General features: G+C 29.8%; 1 protein-coding gene and 1 pseudogene across 4 annotated transcripts; both read right to left on the bottom strand.

Annotated features, from left to right (window-relative positions):
• Positions 1–9,538: 9,538 nt before the first annotated feature.
• Positions 9,539–15,649, bottom strand: LOC111294984 (ABSCISIC ACID-INSENSITIVE 5-like protein 2). Of its 4 annotated transcripts, none has more exons than XM_089743353.1 (4): positions 15,497–15,649; positions 13,592–14,536; positions 13,387–13,458; positions 9,539–9,931 (listed from the first exon to the last, which is right to left on the bottom strand). In XM_089743353.1, the coding sequence occupies exons 2-4, from the start codon at positions 14,402–14,404 to the stop codon at positions 9,851–9,853; spliced, it is 966 nt and encodes a 321-aa protein (XP_089599479.1). In that variant the 5' UTR covers positions 14,405–14,536; positions 15,497–15,649; the 3' UTR covers positions 9,539–9,850. The 4 variants fall into 4 exon arrangements, with proteins under 4 accessions (XP_089599479.1, XP_022744036.2, XP_089599481.1 ...); XM_022888301.2 differs by having other exon boundaries at positions 13,592–14,637; positions 15,497–15,643; XM_089743355.1 differs by having other exon boundaries at positions 13,592–14,550; positions 15,497–15,633.
• Positions 15,650–18,552: 2,903 nt separating this feature from the next.
• Positions 18,553–18,710, bottom strand: LOC149515004 (5.8S ribosomal RNA; annotated as a pseudogene).
• Between the last annotated feature and the right edge of the window lie 5,926 nt (positions 18,711–24,636).

The following is a 24,636-nucleotide window of genomic DNA, read 5'->3' as shown; positions in this document are numbered from 1 at the left end:
TAATCTTTTAAGGAGCATTAACTTTAACTTGTGAATCTTGTCGTCATTTGATATATTGAAATAATAATCTTTTCTTAAGTAATGAACAAAATAGGCCAATTTTGAAATTTTCAATTTGAATTTAAAAAATCAGGCAAGATACTATTTCAAATTTTTAACTGATAATTCAATATATGTCAAATTTTGCCAATATGATTGAACCATGATGGAAGAAAGTTCAATAGAGCCCAATTTTTTTCAAATTACTCTTTTTTTCATCTAAATTTGGTAGAAACTTCAAAATGTTTGAATATAGGATAGGATTGAGCATCTCAAAGTGAATAAGCCCAATATGAAAGATAACATTATGGACATGAAAAACATGGTTGATGATCACAAACAATATTTGGCCTTTCTAGCTTTATATCAATTCTTGAAAGTAGGTTGCTATTTTAAAAAAAAAAAAGGCTTTTAATTTTTGGATTTTTGTAAATAATAATACATTGATTGATTAGATTTGATTTGTAAATATTATTTTTATATTTTCTAACTCGTGTGTGATGTAAATTCAAAAAAATTAATTCACAATTGTTTGAGAATGAAGTTTCATATAAGCAATTTTCAAGATCTTCAAAAAAAATTTTAGAAAAAAAAAGCATTTTCAAAGGGAAATATACGTTTTTGTAAATGGTGAGAATCTCAAAGTAATTGGTGATTACTACTACAAAGTAATTGGTGATTACTATTAAAAACTAAACTCATCCAACAAATTTACACTTTTCCTTGGCCACTCATTTGTTTCAATCCTTTTGAATAATTTCACTCACTAGTCATAATCTTGTCTTAGGCAATGAACAAAAGAGGCCAATTTTGAAATTTTCATTTTGAATTTCATAAGTCAAGTAAGATACTATTTTAAATTTTTAATTGATAATTCAATGTGTGTCAAATTTTGCCAATATGATTAAACCATCTAAATTTTTTCGATGATCGTAGACATGAAAAATACCTGAACTTTCTTTCTCAAGTAGCCCTTGTTTCACATCTTAAGGCACATTGACAAGAAGCAGAATTTCTTCTCACCTAAGACAATTTGTTTCATGCATTAGTACATTTTTTCCCTCATTTTACAAAAAATATCAAACAATTTAGAACCAAAATGAGTCTTTTGTGAACTATGCAATCAAATTTGGGACATCCCATATAACTTGATTTTCATCATCATATGAACTTTGAGTGAAAAATAAGATGGGGCATTAATTACGCACAAACGGTTTATGGTTACAACACAAAAATAAAGAACAAAATAAAAAATAAAAAGAAGTTTTTTGTCTCTTTTTTCAAATAATTTGCTTTTCTAACTAAATGACCGTATTTGAAATGATGAATAGCCATCTTTCTCTATCTTTCGCATATAAAAAATTATTCACTTACTATCCATTTGAGCCTATTAAATTTTTTGTTTCCAAAATGAACCCTAGCGAAGGATCGTCTTTTAAATTGAAGAATAAAATATGGATATTTTCAAGAGCCTAACTTCAAGAAAAGTGTTTGATATTGAGAACATCTAACATGTACCTTGCAAAAAAAAGCCCAAGGCAAAAAGTGAATAAGGCTTCAATTAGAATCCCAAGAATTCACAAAAATAGATTACTAAAAATAAAGTCAAATATTTAAAAAAATTTAAAAATAAAAAAAACAAAGAAAAAAAATGCACTTCAAAGATAAGAATATGAGGCAAAAAGTGAATAAAGTTACAATTAGAATCCCAAAGATTCAAGAAAGTAGATTGCTAAAGTTAAAGTCAGATATTTTCAAAAAAGAGTAAAGAAAAAAATACATGTACCTTAAAAATAAGGATCCGAGGTAAAAAATGAATAAAGTTTTAGTTAGAATTTCAAATAAAAAAAAGATAGAATTCTAGAAAGAATAATGGAAAAAAGAATGTTAGAATTAAAGCCAAATTTTTCGAAAAAAAAAAGAGTAAAAAAAGAAAGACACATGACTTTTCATCCAAAGAATGCTTCGTAAGATTCTTGGCCTAATTACCCCAAGTAACATATTTTGAGCTTATTTATCCTTTCTTTTATAACCCTGAACCTTAGCTTACATTACATACCTTGATAAGTTCATTTTGATCAAATGTGAATACTTAAATTAAAAAGCTATGTCCTTGAAAATTTGTATATATCTATTATTGATTAGCAAGATGTTACCAAATTTTTCATTATTAGAAAATATAGCTCTAAGTTGAAAACCTAAAAAGGGTAATTTAGAGCTAGAGCCACTTTTAAGACCCCAAAAAAATTTTAAAGTTTCAAGGTTCTATCCAAAATAAAAGTCATGATGCAAAACCTTTTGAAGGATCAGTACCTATTAAAGACTTTGTATTTCACCAAAGAGTGAAAATAAAAAAAACTAACATTTTTCTCTTCCTAAATCTCTTTCAAAAAATAATGGGTAGTTTCGACGCATATTGAAGTATCATATTCTCAATAGAAGAAAATCATTTTAGAAAAATTATCTTTTTTGTAAGCCCAAGAGAAATCCTTGCAACCATTGTTGAGCCTTTCTTGAAATATGCTTACTAGTGAAAAAATCGAATTATCAATCACTCCATCCACAAGCATTTCAAATAATAATCATCAATTTGTAAGACATTTGAAAGTTATGTGTTTTTAATTTTTCTCATTGATTACAAAAACACTTTATATGGGGTAATTTTGTAATTACTTTAGAAAAGTTTGGAGATTAGTTAAGCATTTTATACAAAATACTAAGATCATTTTTGGTAAAAAATAAAAATTGAAAATTTAAACAGAGAACATTCGCATTTACATCGTCTGTATCATAATCAAGGCATTCACATTTGCATCATAAAAAAGGTATTTATGTTTGCATCATTGCATCTGCATAACAAAAAAAGTATTTGTAAGGGCATTTAAATGAAAGAAACATTGGCATTTACATCATGAAAAAGTCACATGTATTTGCATCTTGCATTCGCATTGACATTTGTATTCCCATCATTTGATGAAAATAGATATTTGTATCATGATTATGTTTGTCAACTTTGTAAATATTAAAAAAAATAGCAAAAAAAAGGGCAAAAAGAGAGAAAAAGTCTATCATGAAAAGATATGAAAAAGAAAAAAATAGTTTGATAAGAAACTAAAATGTCAAAATGAATTGTTGAAAGAGCGAAGGGATTGTCAAAATGGATTTGCAAAAAGCTAAGGGATTATTGAAAAAATGAATCAAAAAGATGAGATACGATACAAGATAACACTTAAATCCAATCTAGCTAGCATCTAGATCAAACTAGGCCCTATTTAGTTAGTACTTAAGTCCATATCAGCTAACACCTTAGCCCAGATTAGCTGGCACCTAAACTCATATCAATTGGCATCCAAGCCTAGATTAGCTAACACTTTAGCCCAAATTAACTGGTATCTAGATGATATTTAAGCTCAATCTACCTGGAAAACTAAGCTCAGTCTAGGTGACACTCAAATAAAATCAAGCCCAGTCTAGCTGGCACCCAGATCAAACTAAGCCCAATCAAGCTAGGGTCTAAATCTTTAAGACCTCTAGGCAAAATATTTTAAAATTTTTAAATTTTAATGCCTTTGATGGGAATAACATTCAAAGATATCTAGATTTGTAAGACCTTCGGGTAAAACATTTTAAATTTTCAAAGTTTCAATGCATCTAATTAAGAGGAGCATTCAAAAATGTCAAGATTTGTAAAACCTCTGGGCATCTCCAAAACCATTGGGCAAACATTTTAAATTTTCAAAGTTTTAATGCCTCTGATTGGGATGAGCATTCAAAAATGTCAAGATTTGTATAACCTTCAAGTATAATCTCTAAGACCTGAGGGTAAAACACTTTATATTTTCTAAGTTTCAATGCCTTTGATTGGAGAAGCATTCAAAGATGTCGAGATTTGATCTCTTGTTTTATTTTCAAAAGTTGTTGAGTTCTTGTTTAAAAGAGTTTTTAAATTTGTTTTCAAATTATCAAATTAAAAAAATAATCAAGACAAAAAAAAGAAGAAAAATAAAAAAATGAGAAAAACAAAACAAAAAAAAAAACAAAACAAAAAATAAAACAAAACAAAACTTTTGAAAAATTTTGAATCATTACTTCAGACAAAATTGTTATCTATATTTTTACCATATTCTTGATTCTCAGTAATATACAAAGAAGGGTAATTACAAACACTCAATTTTATCTGGCCCAACTCGAATTTGTTTGATTTTTAAATTTGATTTTAACATTTTAATTTGGGCTAACTTAATTGGATTTAATTAAATTAAACTCATTCGGGTTTGTCCTTAATTAATCACTTTCAAATTGATCTGCATAATTTGAAGTTCAACCTAATTTAATTTGGATCAATTGGACTTCTATTCAATTTTTACGTTTCATTCAAATAATTTAATTTGAACAAATTTGAACATGGTAATTGAATTAATGTGTTTCGGACTTATCTTGAATTGATTATTTTTGTATCATTAATATGAATTAAAATTTAGTCCGATTTAAAGTTTGAATCCTAAAGTCCAATTTGGCTCAATCTCAAATCAAAATTCAATCATCTAAACTTGATGGCACAATAGAGGCTTAAATCAATTTTTCGAGCCTCAAGCTCCAATTTTAGGCCCAGATTAATTTTAAATCCCAATTTCATTTTTATTTCTTTATTAATTAATTAAAATTGAATAACAAAAAAAATGAAATGAAATGTAAAGAAAAACAAACAAAACAACAAAAAATGGATAAGAAAACAAGTTCTAGTCTCTACACGCCTCGCCCCAACACCCTGCTCCACTACTCTGTACTCCACCAGTCCCAATCCCAACTCCACTACTCTGTCATGCTAAAAATTTTGGACTATTTACAAATGGCCAGATTAAAAGATCGAGGGAAACAATAATTTTTTAAGGGAAGCCTAAGAGCATGTATTTCACCAGCGCCCTGCACATACCAGACCAGACCCTCATAACACTTATTCCACCATCTTTCCCAGCACCACACCCTTACACACCCCACACCCAAACATCCCCAACTTTAAGCATCAAGCCACTCACTAGCCTAACACCAGTCCCAACACAACCCCATCACCTACCCAAACTCCTACTATACCTTTATAGACCTGAGACCAAGCCCCCTAACAGCCCAACACAGCCTTTCCATCCTGACATAGCCCTACCACCCTTCCTCACCTAAACCAATCAACCTACCCGAAGAGTCCCCAACCTATCCCCAAACTGCCTAGTCCTTACCCAGCACAGAACTTTCATCCCAGCACAACTTCTGCACAAGCATCCCATTCCTCGTCAACAGTCACACTAACTAAGAACCAAGTCATCGCCCTAAACATCCAGCCATTCACAACCCTTGGAGGACCAAACCTTAACTACATCCCACCAGCACGCACCAAACCCATCCACCACACCAACCCCAACACCAAACTTAACCTCTCATCAACACTGGCTCCACCACAACTAAATCTCACAATTTTTCCATTAGTCGCCCTTTCCTAGAAGCATTAGACTACACTTCGACACACAAGCACCAAAAACCTAAACTCGAGCACCGCACAGACCACACCTCAACGTCATATGAACCTAACAACAAGCCCTTTATCACCACCCCAAACACAACCCAAATAACCTCTCATCAGCATCGACTCCACCACATCTAAACCTCACCATTTTCTCATCAGTTATCCTTTCCCGAAAGCACTAGACTACACTTTGACATACAAGCACCAAACACCTAGACTGGAGCACCACGCGTACCACACCTCAACGCCATATAGAACCTAACAACAAGCCTTCCATCACCACCTTAACACAACCCAGATAGCCTTTTATTCAACCGATCACCAAACAGTCAAACCAAATAGCCCCACATTTTCCCTTTTACAACCAGCCACAATAAAAATAAATAAAAAATATATCATTGTCCTTCCCGAATGGAGGAACCTCAGCTCCCAAAGCCACCTTATAAAAAAAATCTTAGGTTTCAGGTTTGGCAAGATTTTGGGAAGATCAGAAATATTGAAAAGTAAGTGAAGGAAAAGAACAACAATATACTCAAAGTTAAGGGAAATCAAATGATGGTAAAAATGGTTTTGACAACTTGAAAATTTGAGCTTCAACCTCAAATGTAATGGTTTTGAAGCATTTTTATGGAAATCTGAGTTTAGATCGATGAACAACGTGTTGAGGAAGACATTCGATGAAGATTTGGGCTAAAAAAAGACACGACGGTAATAATTGGTGGAGCTATTTGGCTAGTTTTTAGATAACCAACACTCTTTTCTTTTGAGAGCCTTTGGAGTTTTTTTTTTAGAAGATAGGTTTAAAATGAAATAAAAAAAAATTAGTCTTTTATAGTTGAAAAAAAAATAGACCCGCGTTTGGACCCAACCTAACCCGAGTCTGCGTGCCTAACCCATCCCCTGGTAGTAGCTTATCCACCCCTAAGCTGGTCCAGACAAATCGTTTTTAGTTGTGAATCGCTCATGAACCGATCTGCATTATTGAACAGCTCTTAAACTATTTCTGAATCAAGTGAACCAATCTAGGCAACTCGAATGTCGCTTGAACCTGGTTTAATTGCTTTCGAACTATTGACCAGTTTTGATCAATCTCTTTTAGGGCAATTTTTTTTTCTTTTACTTATTTTTATGTTTACTAAGTTATTTGTTTGTTTACAAAATTTTAAATAGTGTAGGTTAAAAAAAAGTGCTAAAAATTTTAAAAAAAAAATCCCAATGATGGGATTTCGGTAAGTTCAAGTAACGATTCACAAGAATTCATTAGGTGAGAAAAGATTTCTAAAAATTATTAATATTGAAATATTTTTAAAAAAATTTCAATACAAAGATTTTTATTTTTTCTTTAATTTGAATAATTTTATTAAAAAAATTATAAAATATATAAAATATTTATAAGAGTATGCTTTTTTGAGAAAATAAATTTATTTATGTACAATTATATTAAGACATAACTTTTAAATATTAATAATTATAAAAAAAAGGTAAACACAAGCTTCTGAAAATGATATTCTAAAGAAGTTTGAGTAGTAATTTTTAAGAATTTTTAGGTGAAAAAATTTATTTAAGATGCCGTTAATGTATTAAAGCATTTATAATAATTTTCAATAACAATTTCTTATTTTAGTATAAAAAATAAATTTTGGAAAATATTATTTTTATCATATTCTACAATCTACTTATTAAATATAAATTTTGATGATAAACATGAATGATCGAGGTTAAAATGAGAAAGTTCTTATTAATATTACCAAAGTATTGAAATATTTTTAGGAATTTTTCAATATGCAAAGTTCTTATTTATTTTTTTTCAACAATAGAAAAATACTAAAAAAATAAAAATATATATATTTTTTACAATAAAAAAATTAAGAAAATCAAATTTTAAATATAAAAATTAAGATCATTTTAGTCATATTTAAATAATAACATATAATTAATTAATATCATTTTAAATTAATGTTATAAGGATATTAATTTTTTCTATGCGTAATCAATTTTTAAATTCAACCTGTTTTGCATATTCAAAATTTTAATTAATTTTAAAAATTTTTTTAAAAAATAAATTTTAATAAATAATTAATCACACTTAATTAAAAAAATTAGTGATAATTTTTTTTTTTACTTTTAAATTTATTTAACAGTCTGAAAAACCGTTACGATATGAGGTTAGAATACGAAAAAGGGTGTCGAAAATGAGGATTTTTTGGGAAAAAAAGTAAGGCCAATTGCCAGCAGCAACTAGTGGCTAATGCGGCTGCCAATTGTCGGGAACTGGGTTCGATGGCTGCCGGCCTTGGGGTTGAGTTTTTTGTCTGGAGAGAAAGGGAGAAAAAACAAAGAAAAATGAAACAAAAAAAAAAAAAAAATTGAAGGCTTTTTATACTTATAACTGTCCCCTTATTCTTATAATGAAAAAACAGATCATTTCTGTCTTAAAAAAATAATTTTATGGGAAATTTTGGATTGGGTTGCGTGGGTTTATCTTTTCCGTCTGTTTTGTCTATCAAAACTCTCAAATTTTGCCACAGCACTATCTCTCTTTTTCTTTTTCTGCCACAATATTTATTGTTCTTTTAACGTTTAACATGAAACTTTAAAACAATTATGTGAAAAGTACGTGCGTCTCTACGATTGGTTGCAAGTGATGATTAAATTTTTTTTTCTTTTTTTTTTTTTTCGTGTTGTGGGGTTCTCCGTTAAAATTTTTTTCATCTTCTTCCGTCTTTTGGTGTTCCAGGTAAAACTGAAGTCATGAGCCCCTTCTAACCTTTATCCAATCCGTAATTATACCCTTTAGTTAGGATTTTGTTTTTTTTTTTTATTTACTTGATTATTTATTTGCTTCTTCTAACATTTATTTAAAATGATTTAATAAGATAAAATTTTAATTTTAATTTTAATTTTTTGTATAATTGAAATATCATTTGTTATTAGGTTATTAACATTTTAGAAATAAATAAAACTTTTTTGCTATAATGGAAATATATGGAAACAATCGGTTTTTCCTTGAACATTCTTAAATAAGAAAATCTTTAGAATCTATACAATAAATAAAAACTGTCCCTTGTATTTCAATTTAAAACCAAATCAGATTTGACATTTTAAATGATTTTAGAATTAAAAATATCTTTATAACAATTTACACATAATTGAATCATGATCTATCTTGCTAATGACTTAAAATATTAGGATAAAAAACTAAATAACATAACTCTTTAACCTAAAAAAAATTGATAACATGAAAAATTAATATATTTTTATATCATAAAGTCAAATATATATATAAAGATATATTATATTTTGAGATTAATTCTATAAAAAATTTATAAATATAAAATAAAAAAAAAACAAACCTCGACGAAACGTGATCCGAAACCTAGTACCCGTTAATTCTTAAACAAAATTTTTTTCTTTGATCTCTAACTTCATCACAAATCTTTTTAAATTGATTTTATCCTTTTATTAAATAATTCAAATACTTCTTGAATTACCAATTTTTTTTTTATCTCATACAGGCTTGCCCTGTAACTTCTCTTTCGTCATTTACCCTTTATGAGAAGTGATTTTCATATATTGGTCAAAATCATACATACTCATCATTGATTATACTCAAAACCATAGATTTAAATGATTCATTTCTAATGCTTTTTGCATCAAATCTTTCAGTTTCTTTCAACTTCATGTCCAAACCAAGCACTGTAAAAATTGTAAATTAAGACCCAACTTTCAATAAATTACAAATATTTTCCCTAAGGTTATACAAAATAAATAAGTTCTCCCATCATATTAAAATAAAAAATATATTTCGTGTTTAACATGTTAACATAAATTATAATAACTATTTTCATGTTTTATATGTATTTAACATAAAAAAAAATACAACACAAATATACAAATTACCAGATCTACATGCATTACTTACATACCTATATATATGTATATAAATATATATGTATGTGTGTGTTCTTTCTTATTTTTATAAACTTGGTCAAAATGGCGAAATGCTCATATCAAGCGGGGGAAGGAAAAGTTGAAAACTACATACACATTTAAGGAAAAACCGTGCTATCTTAACACTCAATGTCTAAAGCGTAGAAAGGTAACATGAAAATTTGTAGTTGAATTGATTTCACAGTAAAAAAGGAGATGCATGAAAAACCTCTCAGAAGGAAGAAGCAGCCATAACCTGCATATCACACAAAAGCTGCCTCTGAAAGATACAGATTGTGGCGCTCATTTAAGTTATGCCTCAACTTAAGTATATGCAAAATTTTCACACTAGCCACGAGGCAATTGTTAGAATGGGGCTGATGACGTTCTACGAAGCTGATATTTCGGCTCAGGAGGAGGAGCACAAGGCGGCAGCATCTCCAGCTCCTAAGAATATTAAAATAAGAAACCAAGAATGAAAATAATACACCAATGAATAAAAAGTACATATATATATGACTTTCAAATATATTAACATGCATGCATTACACGTCACAATATTTATATATGAAAACATGAATGAAAACTATACAAAGAAGCAAAAGTGAATTGAAGGAGAGATTTTCGGAAAGATTAAAACTTCTTCAATACCATTTCTTCTTGTCTTACTCCCTAACCAAAATAACAAGTGATAGGAAAGCAAACTATATCTTACAATGATGAGTGATGACCAAACAAGAGGACATAGCATCCAAACCAAAAAAAGAGGGAAAATTTTGTTTTTACAAGAGGAAATCTGACTAAGCATCGTCAGTATCGGAAAGAATACAATTCGCAAAATGTAACATCATCCCCATGCCAATTTGTCATCTTTTACTGACAGCAAAACTGATAATTTGAGAACCAAGAGTTGCAATATCACAAGATTACTAATATTTTCTTTTTAATAGGTGTTAGCCTTGTAATAGGGTTAGAATTCAGGGGTGCCACTTTAGTGCTTTTATTTGTTCACTTCTGAAAAAATACAAATAGACATATTAGAAGATCACTGAAATTCTAAATTCTAATCTCAGTTGATTGGCCCAATTTAAAGTGCAAGTTAAATTAGGTCAGCTTAGACAGGTGAATTGCATGAGAAGAATGAAAGAGAGGAACAAGGCAAACCAACAATTTATCCTTTTGTCCATTAATAAAGGCATTTATCAACCCAAAACCCCCAGGAAAGGAAAGCAGTTTCCACAATCGACGGAAAGTGTAGTTTCAATGTTTCAATATTTCCAGGGAGTGGGATGTCCCAAATCAGGAAAAGTAGATTGTACAGAGTGCAATGTGCAGTATGGTTTAAAGCTTAATTGGATGAGAAAGAAAACATCAGTTTGGCAGTGGATTTAAAATGGGAAAGTTTGAAATTTAAGGGTTGAAAGAACAAAAATAAGGAAACAAAGCTGCTGTCAGCAGCTGTTTCTTGTACTTTGCACAGTAAATTAAGGATCTCAGGTTTAGTCTGTTGGTAAATTGGTTTGATCAGCATAAGGGTTTGTAGGAGGGATTCAAGGTTGAGGGATTTGTGTAGGATGGTGAAAGTTTAGAATTACTGAGTACCCTCACTTTGCATGGAATTGAGAGTTGAGATTCAAAATTGGAAACTAAGAAGAATAAAAACCTAATAACATAAATAAATAAATATATATATATATATATATATAATCCGAAAATTCCAGCTATTCTAAAATTAACAAGAAGACTAACACTTAAAACTAAGAAAAATGAAAACAGAACAGCACCAACAACCTTGTGCGCTAAAAAACATAAGAATATAACTTGGTTGGATGTAGCCTAACTCAAATGAACAGATTGGCTGCATGAAAGATTTGGGACTTTAGCGTTCGAGACAGAGATTAAGAGTTTGCGAAGGAAGACCAATATAGGATAGGAAATGTTAACATCTGATAGAGAATAACATCTAATGGCAGATTTGGCTGAGCATGGTAGAGGATATGATTGAAGGTTCAGAAATGTTGTTTTTTTTTTTTTTGGGCTATGAGCAGCATTCTTTAACTTTTTCAGAGAACAGTAATTAGGATTTAGCAAAAGGTAGGATTAAAACCCAATGAAGAACATGATTATGGTGGTTCACTACTTTGGACCAATCAAATGAAGCAGAACAAACTTTGAATTCTCATAAACCAACAACCCTAGCTAAATTGAAGAATGCATCAAACTTAACTTAGGATACTGAGATGCAGCATTCTCAACTAGGAGTAGAAGCCTTAAATCAGGAACTAATAAAACAAAATTTGTGCAATAAATTGATCACACTAATAACAACAAAGTAAATTAGAGGACTAAACCTAACTAATAACTCATTTTAGAGATATCAAAGTTTCCAATACAACTTTGTGTATGGAATAAAAAGCAAATAAAACTATGCGATTGGCAAAAAGCTGTCCTACAGCAAGATTTATATATCTTCTGGTAAAATTCATCTAAGAGTGTCTCTAGCAACTTTTTAAGAAACAGTTCATCCTAAATCATCATGATAAAGGTCTCTATTAAGTAGTATATCCATATTAGTTTAGTTAGAGCTTGCTAGGCCCTTATATTCAGGGTGCCCCCCAACCTCTTGCTATTTGGTTTTACTTTGAACACTAACATGCTATCACATCCAAGATTCTTTGTTGCCCCATTTTTGCTAGTGTTTGCTACCCTCATTTCTGTAATCTAAATGATAAGCTTAATTGTCTCAATTATTAGTTTTGGGTCTATATGTAAAGGGAGTGTTAGTTGGTGTTATCCATGGTAGTTAAGATTGGACACTGTTCTGGCCCTATATTCAAGTTGGTCTCTCCAGTCTCCACCTATTGGAAGTTTGTTCGAGGTTGAATAACTTACAATCTTAAAGGATACCAAGCATGGGAAAGTGAACATATTTCTTGGTAACAAGTGCACCAACTAAAATTTTCACTTCCCTTTCACTGGAAATGGGTTTTATGTTACAGACAGGAAGATAATTGCTAAACTAGTTTTCTATCAGAAGTTTTCAACATACTTATTACACACAAAAGAAGACAAGGATATATACATAGATAATGGTTAAAAACCTTGCTTTAATGCCACAGACTGTTTTATCATAAATGAAAAGTGTTACGTCATGCACACTTCATGGTGTCGACAAGCAACCTAAGGTAGCACCTACCAACCGACAAGCTGGATGCAAAGACTTCACCATTGCCAGGTACTACATGATAGGATAATGGAAAGGAAAGCAGGTATGTGATTTAAATGGAGCCTGCCTCTTAGTTCCATTCAGGGCTTAATAAACTTTTATTTCTATTTCCTCCAAATATTGTGTTCTATTTAGGTTATGAGAAAAGGGAACAAACATAAACATCATGATCTAACTGACAAAGAACAAATGCAACCCAACTAGGTGATACCATTAATATCATACAACTGATATCGCACACTGACAAAAAGCTCAGTTCTCTAAGCTGTCGAAGTGCTTAAAATCATCCATCAATCATGGAAATCCTTAAGTTAAAGGAACAATTGGCCATATTTAAGTTTTAAGGGTTATGTACACATTTGCAAGAGCTGTGGAAATGAAGGAACTTAATCTAATAAAATGGTTCAATAGTCCACAACCCAAATTTGAATAGAGTATATAGACATAACGTATACAGGTTATCAACTAAAAAACATAAATAAATAAAGAGGTATGGGGAAACACAAACACAAACATATTAATTTTGATTTTTGAGTAAGATAAAGTCTATCATTTTCTTCAAAGAACAGGTTGAACAAAAAAATGCAACTATTATGCCTTAAAAACAAAAAGGTGTTTCAAGATAGTCAAATTAATAGAAATGAATCAGGAAAGTATCTTATAAGACAGATCTAACCTTCCATTTCCTCAGCCTTTCATTTTCCTCTTGTAGACGTGAAACTTTGTTCTCCAATTCATTAGTGTAAGCCTGTTTCTAAGTAACTTTCACGTCACTAAATAATTTAGAAAAGAAGATAATAAAACATTTGAAAAAAAAAAAGAGATGCAAAAAGAACAGCATCACTGTCAAATTTGAGAAATAAAAACAAATGAAACCTAACCTGCTTCCTTGCTCGTGACCGCGCTGCAGACTCCCTGTTCTTTATCATCCTCTTCTGTCTCCTTTCAACAATTTTTTCAACCATGTCAGCAGGGGCACCCCTTTTCCTTCCAGATTCTTGTGAATCTGATAATGCTCCCATCAAAGGTGAAGGCAATGGCACCTGGTTCTCTGGGTAAGAGACATCCATTACAGCAGTGGCCCCTATAGCTAAAGGCTGTGGCAGAGGCTGAGCTGGCATATAAGCCCCCATCATACTTTGTTGTGGATGCTGATATTGTGGCTGTGGGTACTGCATCCACTGACCTTCTTGTGCAAACTGAGGCGCAACACTTAGATCAACCCCAGTAACAGATCCACCGCCTTTTTTATCCGTAGATGCATCAACAACAACTCCTGCTTTCACAAGAAAATCCTCCAATGTCATTTCTCCAAGGGTAGGCTGCCTTTCTCTAGATTTCTTTTCCCCATCATTTTTGCTCTGTTGAATATCTTTCCAAACCTCATCAACTGTCTTCTTGCTCAAAGCACTAGTTAATGACAAACTTGCCTGACGCTGCAGAGCAGTTTGATTGGTCAGTGTTGTGCCTTCAGTTTCCATACCAAAATTCTGGTTAGCCTCAGCTGTCCATACATTCTTGAGAAGCTCATCTAGGTTCATGCTACTCAGAGGTTTTCCCAGGTCACCTAACTGATTTTGAACCTCATCCAGCGTGAGACTATACATTGAATTTTGCCGTGTTAACTGCTGAAACTGTGACTGTTTGCCATTACTACCACTATCATCTTGAGACCCCACTGTCTGAATTTCCATGGAATTACTTTTACTTAAGCCACTTTTTCCAAATTCCCAGACAAAAATTCCTTAGCCAACGACGACATCAATCCTAAAGTTCACCTGATACCCACCTGAATGACTAAACACCTGAAGCTTCATCAGTCAGCCCTGAAAACAAGAACCTGAAATGCTGAAGTCTGAATTTAAACCCAGCCATTCATTTCAACTATCTTCAGTTCAAATGATAGGAAAACATCTTTCTCATATACCTAACAAGTTTATATGAAGACAAAACTAAATAATTATCTTCTTCTCTTAAAAGTAAATGATATTATCAAATGCACAGGGCAGACCACTAACTTCCCTCTAATACAAAGTTCTTGAAATCCAAACCCTGCATTGGATAAACTAAAATACCCAAAAGACTAATATAACAAATCCCACCTCAAAAAACCAATAAAAAGTACGATTTTCCTACAAAACTAAGGAAAAGAACGCAAAACCCTAAAATTACAAAAGAATCCACATTTTAACAGTCATTCAAAAAGAACCCAGAAGGCAGAAAGCAAAAAACTTGAGAAGAAAACAGTAAAGAAGCAAATCAGACCCAGTAATTCACTGTCATCAGATACACTAAAACTGGGGCAAAAAGAAAAGAAAAAAATTGGTGTGAAAAATACTAAAGAAAATTTAAAAAGAATAGAAGATTAAGGCCAATAGCGTTATAATCTGTTGCAAGCAAATTGAAATGGCACAACTTTAGCGTCCATAGACCAAATAAAAAACAAAAAATTTTAAAGAATCATAAGCATTACTAAATCCTCAGATTATAACACCATTAAAAAGAAAAGGATGAGCGTTTTGCATGAAACAAAAACAAAGACTTTAAAATGAGAGCTAAAAAGAAAAATATTGAAACAAATCGGAATGAAAATACAAATAAAAACCCAGACGAGGATCAAAGCTGAGGATTTTTCTTTATTACAAAACAAAGACCGAGAATAATAAAAAGTACCAAGAAAAGCAACTGTCAACAACAACATCAAGAAAAAGAATAAAACCTTAAAAAAAAGTAAAAATGAAATGCAGAATTTAAAAGGAAATTAAAAAAAAAAAAGTAAAGCTTACTTGGATTTACAGAGACTTGAGATTAAGGGCGTGTGCATTTGCAGAGGAACAAAGCCCTGTTGGAAAGAGAGAAGAAAGAGAAAGTCCCAAAATAAGTTTAATTTTTATACTAAATATATGTAAGGACCAAAGTGTTTTAATTGGCCCAAATATTTTTGTTTTATTTTTAAAATATGGTAAAATGACACTCATGGAGTCAAGGACCTAGGGTTGTCCCCTCTGGAAATCATGAGACCTCCCACAGGCCGCAGCCGAATGGCTCTTTCGCACGCCAATGCAAAGAGCCTTCTCTATTTCTTTCCGTATTTTTTTTATATGGTTAAATGATAGTTTGTTAATTTGAAATATATCCAAATTCATATATGAACTAAAAAATATAAAAATTGCTACCTAATCTTTTAAATTAGGTAATATTTTGAACAATCAATTAATATGGTGAACTAATTTATTCAATTAACATTTGATCAATTAAATAAAAATATAAAACACGTGTATATCATATATGAAATAAAAAAAATTTTAACAAAATTTTAATATACCACTGTGAAACAAAAAAATATAAAAAATAACATTATCTGAATATCTTAATTAATTTTTATTTTTAAAATAATATATAAAAAAAATTTTAAAAATAGAGAGAGGGGAAGGGAGAAATGGTGAGGCCGTGAGAGAGGAAGTGGCGAAAAAGATAAATGTTTCAAAAATTATGTTTTTAGCACCTAATTTTTTTATATTTTAACATTAAAAATCATAACAATCAAATTCTATGAAGATAACTTAAATTTTAATATAAAATATACTGAGATTAATATTTTTTTAGAACTTTGTAAAGATCAAATGCGACAATGAATTTGAGAAGGATAGAGTATAATATTTTTAATTTTATTATTTACATGCTGAAACTTAGAACTCTGTAAGAAAATTTTATTGTCCAAATGAAATTATATTATTTTTAAACTTCAATATTTACCATATAATAATTAATTTCGAGTTTGAATTAGTTTGTCCATCAATTTTGAGCCAAATTTGAGTTATCTCATCTAAAAGTATTATTTTATTAATACGTGATATATTTTTATGTAACTTTAAATTTTAAAATAGATTTAATATTTAAATAAATTTTCAAATTTTATTTTAAAATATAAATAAATCTTCAATCTTTTATTTCATGAAATTAAAATTATGAGCTTTTATTTTCTTGTAATCATACTTATTAAATCCTAAAATTAGATGAATAATATCTAATTGATAAAATTTTTGAAATAGTATTCTCTTAAATTTTTTTCATTTATTTCATTCAAATAAGTCTAAATAAATATTTCTACAAATTAAATCATCAAATTAAAAAATTTAAATAAAAAATTAAATACTTTATGCTGTCAAAATTATAAGTACAATAAAATAAAATTTTATAATTTTAAATTCATACAATAAAAAATTAAGAGCTTATTTATATTTTAAAATAAAATTTAAAAATTTATTTAAATATTATACCATTAAAATATATACAATGTAAACTCCACTCAAGGAACAAACATTTTCACATCTAAATTCAAAAAACAATGATCTTGACGACTCAACTGAATGTTGTTGGGAGCCACAACACATGGCATTGTCTCACACACTCCATTGTGTTTGATTAAAACAATTATGTCTCGGCAGGTTGAGTCTTAACTCTTCGACAACATCATGCTTTTAAACCCTATGCCTACGTGTCCATAAACTCAAAAGGATGAAACCCCAATTCCTTGGCCAAAGCTAACTTGATGGCTAATGGCTTTTCGATTATTTCGTCCGATATTTTTTAGTTGGAGTAATGATGCAATTGCCCACAAAATGTCACTGTGATATATATTTTTTAAGAGTTATAATTATAAATAAGTATTATATTTATATAATCAATTAAATAATTAATTATTATATAATATAATCAAATTACTATCACAAATAATTAACTAACAAATTAAAACATAACTAAATAATTAAATCAACTCACAACAAAATTTAAATATAAAATCTTACATAGGATGATAATTATCTTAAATTATGTTTGATTTGTATATATATATATATATATAAAAAGATAGGAATACAAAAAAAATTATTATCCTCTTAATATAAAATTATTCAATCTTAATAACGTGAACAAAATTATTTTTAATCCACGAAATTAAATTTACATGTTTTATTATAACTTTAAAAATCATATCAATAATTTAAATTATATAAATTTTGAGAATAAATAATTTTCACTAATAAATAAATTATCATATTATAATTTTTGCACACATCAAATATAAGATATAATGACGTTATTTAATTTAATCATATTCATAATATTATCTTATTTTATTTTATATAATCTTATGTATTAAATATAACATCAAAAATTTCGTTGATTATGATAATTAATTGTAACATCATGATTATTTTATTTGCGTGATTAAAGCTAAATTCCTCATTATATTATTATGGATCTAAGTTAAATTTTATTATTCTACTCCAATTTCAACCTACAAAGTTAGTCTAATTGGTAAAAAGAAAAAAATCATTTTCTTTGTCAATCAAGATAATTTTTATGTTTCTCCAAAAAAAGATTTGAATTTTATGGGTACGTTTCGAAAAATAATCTTGAATGTATTAGGTTGATGCGAAAAACTATGTCTTTAATAGCACTCAAGAATGAATTACATCCAAGCAAATTTGAGGACACCTTGAACATATTGCCAAAATAAAGTATTTTAATTTTATTACAAATTTTTATAATTATACTTTTATTTTTATTGTTTTTAAAATATAAATAAATTTAACGTAATTTATAATTTGCATTAATGGAGTTTTCAAGAAATATTTTAATTTTATTACATTTTATACAAAAATCAATAAAATTAAAAATATAATGATAAAATTTAATATTATATAACAATATAATAATAAACTTAACCTTAATTAATTCCTTTAATTCTTGCATTAGTTAGACTTTTTTTTATTTCGAGATACCACACATTTTAATGTTTCTCTTATCATTTATCACGTGATTATTATTTTTGTGGATCTGTCACTAAATGAAAGTAAAATAAAACATTTGATGGCTTGGAGCGCAACTTGCATTCAAAGATTCGATGATTCACGAGATTTTGTAATTCACATCAAATATCGTATTTTGTTATGTTCTTCATCGATATGAGAGTCGAGATATCCGCTGTCGAGAATCGTTTTATTTTTTCGCGATAAAATGACTCGCGACGCTACCAGCGCATGCACCGCAAACGAGATGGCGACGGCGCACGCGCTCTAGTTTCATTTCGATTCCTTGGCGCGATTCGAGCCGGGGGTTCGTTGTTCGGCAACGGATGAGACGACACCGATCATTTCGTCCGCCTGATAAGGGGGACGAAGCGACCGTAACGCCCGTCCGGGGCCGGAGGGGGCTCGATTTAATTAATTTAATTTAAAATTTGAAAACCAACTAAATTAAATCAGTTTCATGCATTGATAAATGAAAACCGATTAATAGGTTGAAAATCGAAATTAACCGAACTAACTTAGGTCCGCCAATTTCGTGATTTTTTTAGTTCTGAGCAATGAATGTATACTAGGTAAAGCATATTGAAATTGCTTAGCAATGAATTTTCATAACCACGAATATTAAAAATAAGAAAAACTCAAATGTCTTTAAAATTAATTAATAATACACAAGACAGATCTTTAAAATTAATTAAAGTTGCAAAACAACTAATAACAAATCTCAATAATCAATTTGTTCAACATATATAGAAATTATTAACAAATATCATCGTCATCAATTAAAAGAGGAAAAAATACCTGTTTCTTGTTCTGTTGTTCACAAGGAAATACAAAAGCCCAGTTGACCTTTGATTAACGGTGAGCCATGGAGGACTTCTAGTGGAGCTGTGGAGTTATGCTGTGGACCGGTGGTCATCCGTGATGCTCGTGCCAAACTTGGCTGAACGGCTGTTAAGTTTCGAAACTCGAAAGTGAAAAGACGAAGAGGGTGAAGAGTTGAAGACACCAAGAATGGGAGATGGCGTGAAGAGAGCTGGAGAGATCAAGAGGCGAAAGTGTAACAAGAGTTGGATAGGCTACTGGTGAAAGACGGACGAAACAGTTAAAGAGCTGTAAATGAACTGAGCCGAACCGAATACTCTGTTGTTCCAGTTTGGTTCGTTAAACTTTGACAAGCTCGAACAAATTATTTGTTGAAACTCGGTTCGTTTATATTTATCGTTATTTATCGAGCATTTAGTCGATCACAAACCCATTACGAGCTTCTTACCTGTACCATTGAGAATAACAAAAGAAAAACCACTTGAATATTAACAGGTAACGTCCAATTCCAATACGTGGTAGTCATTTCTACTTAAAGCCGATTGTACAGTGGGCCAATGTCAGACATCTTTTCAAAAGTTTTCCCTCGCTTTGCAAAGGTTATTTATAGATTCGTTTTTCCTCTTATATTGATGTTGTACCGATGTGGGATAGATGTTAAGGTAAACTTTTCTTTTTTCAAATTTCTACATTTAAATTAATTTAGTTAAGCATTTATTTTTAAACACATATAAAATAATGTCATAATAATATTTTAAAAAGTTAGGGATAATTTTTATTCTGTCGTATATAATTTTTAATGATATAAATTTTATATGATAATTTATAAATATTAAAATATAATAAAGATGAAAATTATCAAGTTTTAAAGGTTTAAATGAATTACAATCAAATTCATGAATATTAAATAAATTTATTTATGAATATAAATAAATTAAATAAACTTCTATTCATATTCAATTTATTTATATAAATAAAATATATTAATATTATTTAATATTATTTATTAAATTTAATAAATAAATATAAACGAATAAAAATTAAATATATTCGCGAGAGATTTGTTAAAAATCCTGATTATTTATATCCTTAGAAGCAGTGGTGGAGAGGGAGTGTGAAGAGGCACAAGGAAATGCCGAAATGTTAGGAAAGTTTAAGGGGCTAGGGTTTCCCTTCAATAAAAGGAAAATGTTGTAAAGTAAAAATATAAAATAAAACTGCAAAAAGGGTAAAATAAATTAAATTTTCGACTAATTCGGTTCCTTAAATCTAACACTGCAAATCGATTGTTCTAACTACCTAAATCCGTTGCTTAATTGAAATATTGATAAATTTTGAATAATTTGATTTGATTTATCTAAAAAAATCGACTTTGGTCAAATTTTCTAGTTTAAATTGATTAATGCTTTGCCCTAGATGAAGGAAAGACTACATTTCCCCTGGCAAAGAAGCCTTATTGCAGCCAATTGGTAACATATGGCCATGCCACCAAAGTGAATGCAAATGAAATATTGGGTGAATGCAGTGACACTAATAACTCTTGGGTCACATTTGGACTTTAGATTTTGAAGTAAATTATTGTTATTTTTGTAAAACAATTAAATTATTGTTTTAAAATATATTGCTGTTAGAATTTTTAAATTTTGTAAACATGATCATATATGAGATAATGTTGGATCTTTCATAATAAAACTTTTCCTACTTGAGTGAGACTAGGCTCATTGTGATTGTACTTGTTTGGATTTCACTAAATCAATTAACATCAATACCTCAATACCTATATTTTATAAATATATTAAAACAATATCTAAAAATAATTGTTTGCTTGACACGTGTTCAGTTGTTTACGGTAACAATTTTTTAAAATAATATCTTTATATTTTGTAATTAATTTAAAAATAATTAATCAATAGATTAAAATATTAAAAATATATTAAATTATTTTATTTTTTAAAAATAAATTTTATACTTTTATTATATTCAAATAAATTCTTCATCATTTTATTTATATTCAAATAAACTTAGTTTTAATAAAAAGGTTGATTTATGTAAAGGATTTATTTAGGTATAAATTAAAAATTAAAAACTTTTTTAATATAAAATTAAAAGTTAATAATTTATTTCGATACAAATTAAAGGTTAATTATTTATTTACGGACAACAAAAATATAAAAATTCATCTAAATAAAATGATAAAATTTAAGGATTTTTTGTGTTTTAGCCTAGCCAATACCCATATTTTAAAAAAATCTCCAAAAGGTTCATTGGTTGACATATTTCTTATGGTAAATGACTGAAATTTGAATGCATTTCATTAGCTACATTGGTTTGTTATTAGTATAATTTAATTAATTAATAATTAATTGTATGGATTTTTTGGACCATGATTCAGTTTATAAGAGTTTTCACATATAAGCTTTGCAGGATATAACCTCACTTGGTTGAACAAAAAGTGTATGTAATAAGTTTGTATGATTTATTTATAATTTTTATAATAATAAAATTAAAAAAAATACATATTGTGCTTGTGATATACACTGATTGCATGATAATATTTATATTTTATACACAAGAAAGACAATTTTCAAATCTTTAGATGTAAAATAAACATTTCAAATTACACATCCTCGTCTCTTGTTGTTGTCTCCATTTGATTTTCGTGAAGTTTTGAAAAAGAGTTAAGAATCATCATTTTAGGTATTTTATACTATTTTTTAAAATTGATATTCCATTTTTTTGGTTTTAATGTTAAAAAGTAAAAAAAAAAATGAAAACTAATTTTGGACTAAGGAAAAAGAGAGTATTAGGTGTTCAAAAAATGAAAAATACTTAGTTTAGTGACATAAATAAATAAAAAAAAAAAGATGGAAAGAACTTTTTTTTTTTAGAAAATTTATCTCTTAAACGAGATATAGAGGCTAAAACTTTAAATTCTAAAAAAAAAAAATCGTGGGTTCCATTAATATAGTATTAGATTTTTTGTTTTAATAATTAAATTTTAATTTTTGACAATCTTAATTAAAAAAAAAAAAAAACTTGAAAATTCTATGATCGAGTTTCTTAGGTTACCAAATGTTCATTAAATTATAAAAAAAATCAATTAATAAAATGATAATTGTTATTAAACTAACACATATTTTACTTTTCTATATACAATAAAAATTTATATTATTATTAAAGTTTTTTATTAAGTTTGATATTATGAGAAATCAGGTAATACAAAATTAGTTGATTGGAAATATAAAAAGATTATAATAATATTTTCTATTTAAAAAAAATTACAAAACTATAAATTTTAATGGAACTTCTCTTTTCAAAAACTCTTGTTTTAAAGTCAAACAATAGAGGTGCCAAATTATAGTATTTTCTAAAGACATGTAAAGTCATACATTCTCTTGCTTTTCAAACAACATAAAATTTTAAGAACGGGACATTTTGTCTCTTATTTTTATAACTTTTACCCGTTAAGTGTCCTAAAAAGTTAGTCAAAGTTCTATCTAAAGTTAGTATTTTATCGACTAGCAAAATGGAAATTTTTTTTTTTTTTTTGAGATGATTGGAGAAGATGTGTTGCATTTAATGACTGCTGCTCTTTGCACTCAAAATTTTGTTTTTCACATCTCAATGTTAATAATACCACAAATTCAAATAATTTTACATTATTTACTTGAAGCCCATTTCCAAGGGTTGAAATAGTAAGTGAAGACATCAATTTTTTGTTTGATTTAATAATTTCATGTTTTAATATTGATTAATTTGAAAATAAATATAATAATAATAATAATAAATAAATAAATAAATAAAATAAGAACTAAAGCTTGGTGCAGTGCACAACACTAGCCTTGCTCCAACTTAGAGCCACCTTACCCAGCCATCATGGCAGCTGAAATTCAGCTACCAGGCACTTCCACCTTATCCACCAGATATTTGCCCAAGCCTAAAACTTGGAAACGTCTATTAAAACCCAGTTGAATCCAACACAAAAGGGGAAGAAGAAGACCCCATTACAATCTTTTCCAACTAGAACCCATGCTTCACAACCCCTGCACAAGCACCCCTCAACACCATCCTAGCTTCTCATCCCTCTGCACGTACCAAGCCCCTCCAAATAATCCCTGTACCAGTCTTCAACCTTGCCCAGCATAGACCACCTTCCCCTACAGTTCCTTGCACCTTTGGCAAGTGTCAAGCCTCCTACTCGCTCCACTCATTGCACACACCAGACCAAGACCATCAACCCCATACTAGCTTTCACTCCAGCCTTTCCCTTGAGCATTGTGTCTCCTAACCTCTAGACAAGCCCAAAACCCGGATACCCAATAGACCGACAAGCACCACCCTTTCTTAAACACCTAAGCACCATCCTCTAAGCCCAGCTTTCATCAAACAACCCTACCTTCGCCAGCACCATGCAACCTAAGACCCCAGCCCTTTCACCTATTTTCCAACTGAACTAAGTAAGCCTCATCAACCAAACAAAAAGAAAACCACCCCCCATCAGCACCCAAGCCAAGGTCACTACCACTAGCAAAACACAAAAAAAGAAGCCCATTCGCAACCTTTCAAAATCAAAAAGAAAAAAAATTAAAGAAATATACACAGTCCTCACCGATACCCAGCAGTGCTAAGCCTCCATGTTCAAAAAAATCGCAAGAAGTTTTCGGTCAAGGGAGATATAGTGTTTGGAAAGGTTTGAAAGCTTCTTTTTGGAAAGAAGAAAACTCTTGGCAAGGGAAAGAACATACTAAAAGGCTGAGGCGTTTGAAGCGGAGGGGAGGTAGTTTTTTGGAGGTTTGAACCGCGACCTTCAACCCAGATTTGAGAAAATCCACTAGTTTTTAGGGAAATCTACACCGATAAAAGGAAAACGAGAAGAAAGAGAAATAATTTGGTGGAATTTGGGCCTTAACCAGTGCTGGCAACCAGTGGCTGGCGGTGGTGGACGGAGGCCGGTGCGATGGCACAGCACCGGACTCTAGGAAGCTTTTGGATTTTTTTATGGTTTTCTTAAGTTTTTTTTTTTTTTGGAAAGGAGTTGAAATGATTTAAAAAACTAGGTTTTATAGTTAAAAAAAAAAGGAGAAAAGCTGACCTGCACGTGGGCTCGACCCGACTTAGGGTCTGGATGCCTAATCCGATTTTCAACCCCTATCACAGCATTGAATCGGTTCAATTGAATCAGTCTAAATCATTGGGACCCCTCTCGAACCATTTGTTGAACCAGAAGAACCGAAAGTGAATTGCCTTCGTATTGTTGACCAACTTCGACCACTCTTTAAGGTAAATTTATT

This window comes from Durio zibethinus, chromosome 14 (genome assembly GCF_047325235.1).
Source record: "Durio zibethinus cultivar Kanyao isolate XHJ-2024 chromosome 14, ASM4732523v1, whole genome shotgun sequence".
Classification (NCBI taxonomy): Eukaryota; Viridiplantae; Streptophyta; class Magnoliopsida; order Malvales; family Malvaceae; genus Durio; species Durio zibethinus.
The sequence above is the reverse complement of the archived record's forward strand: the minus strand, read 5'-3'. Positions and strand labels throughout refer to the sequence as shown.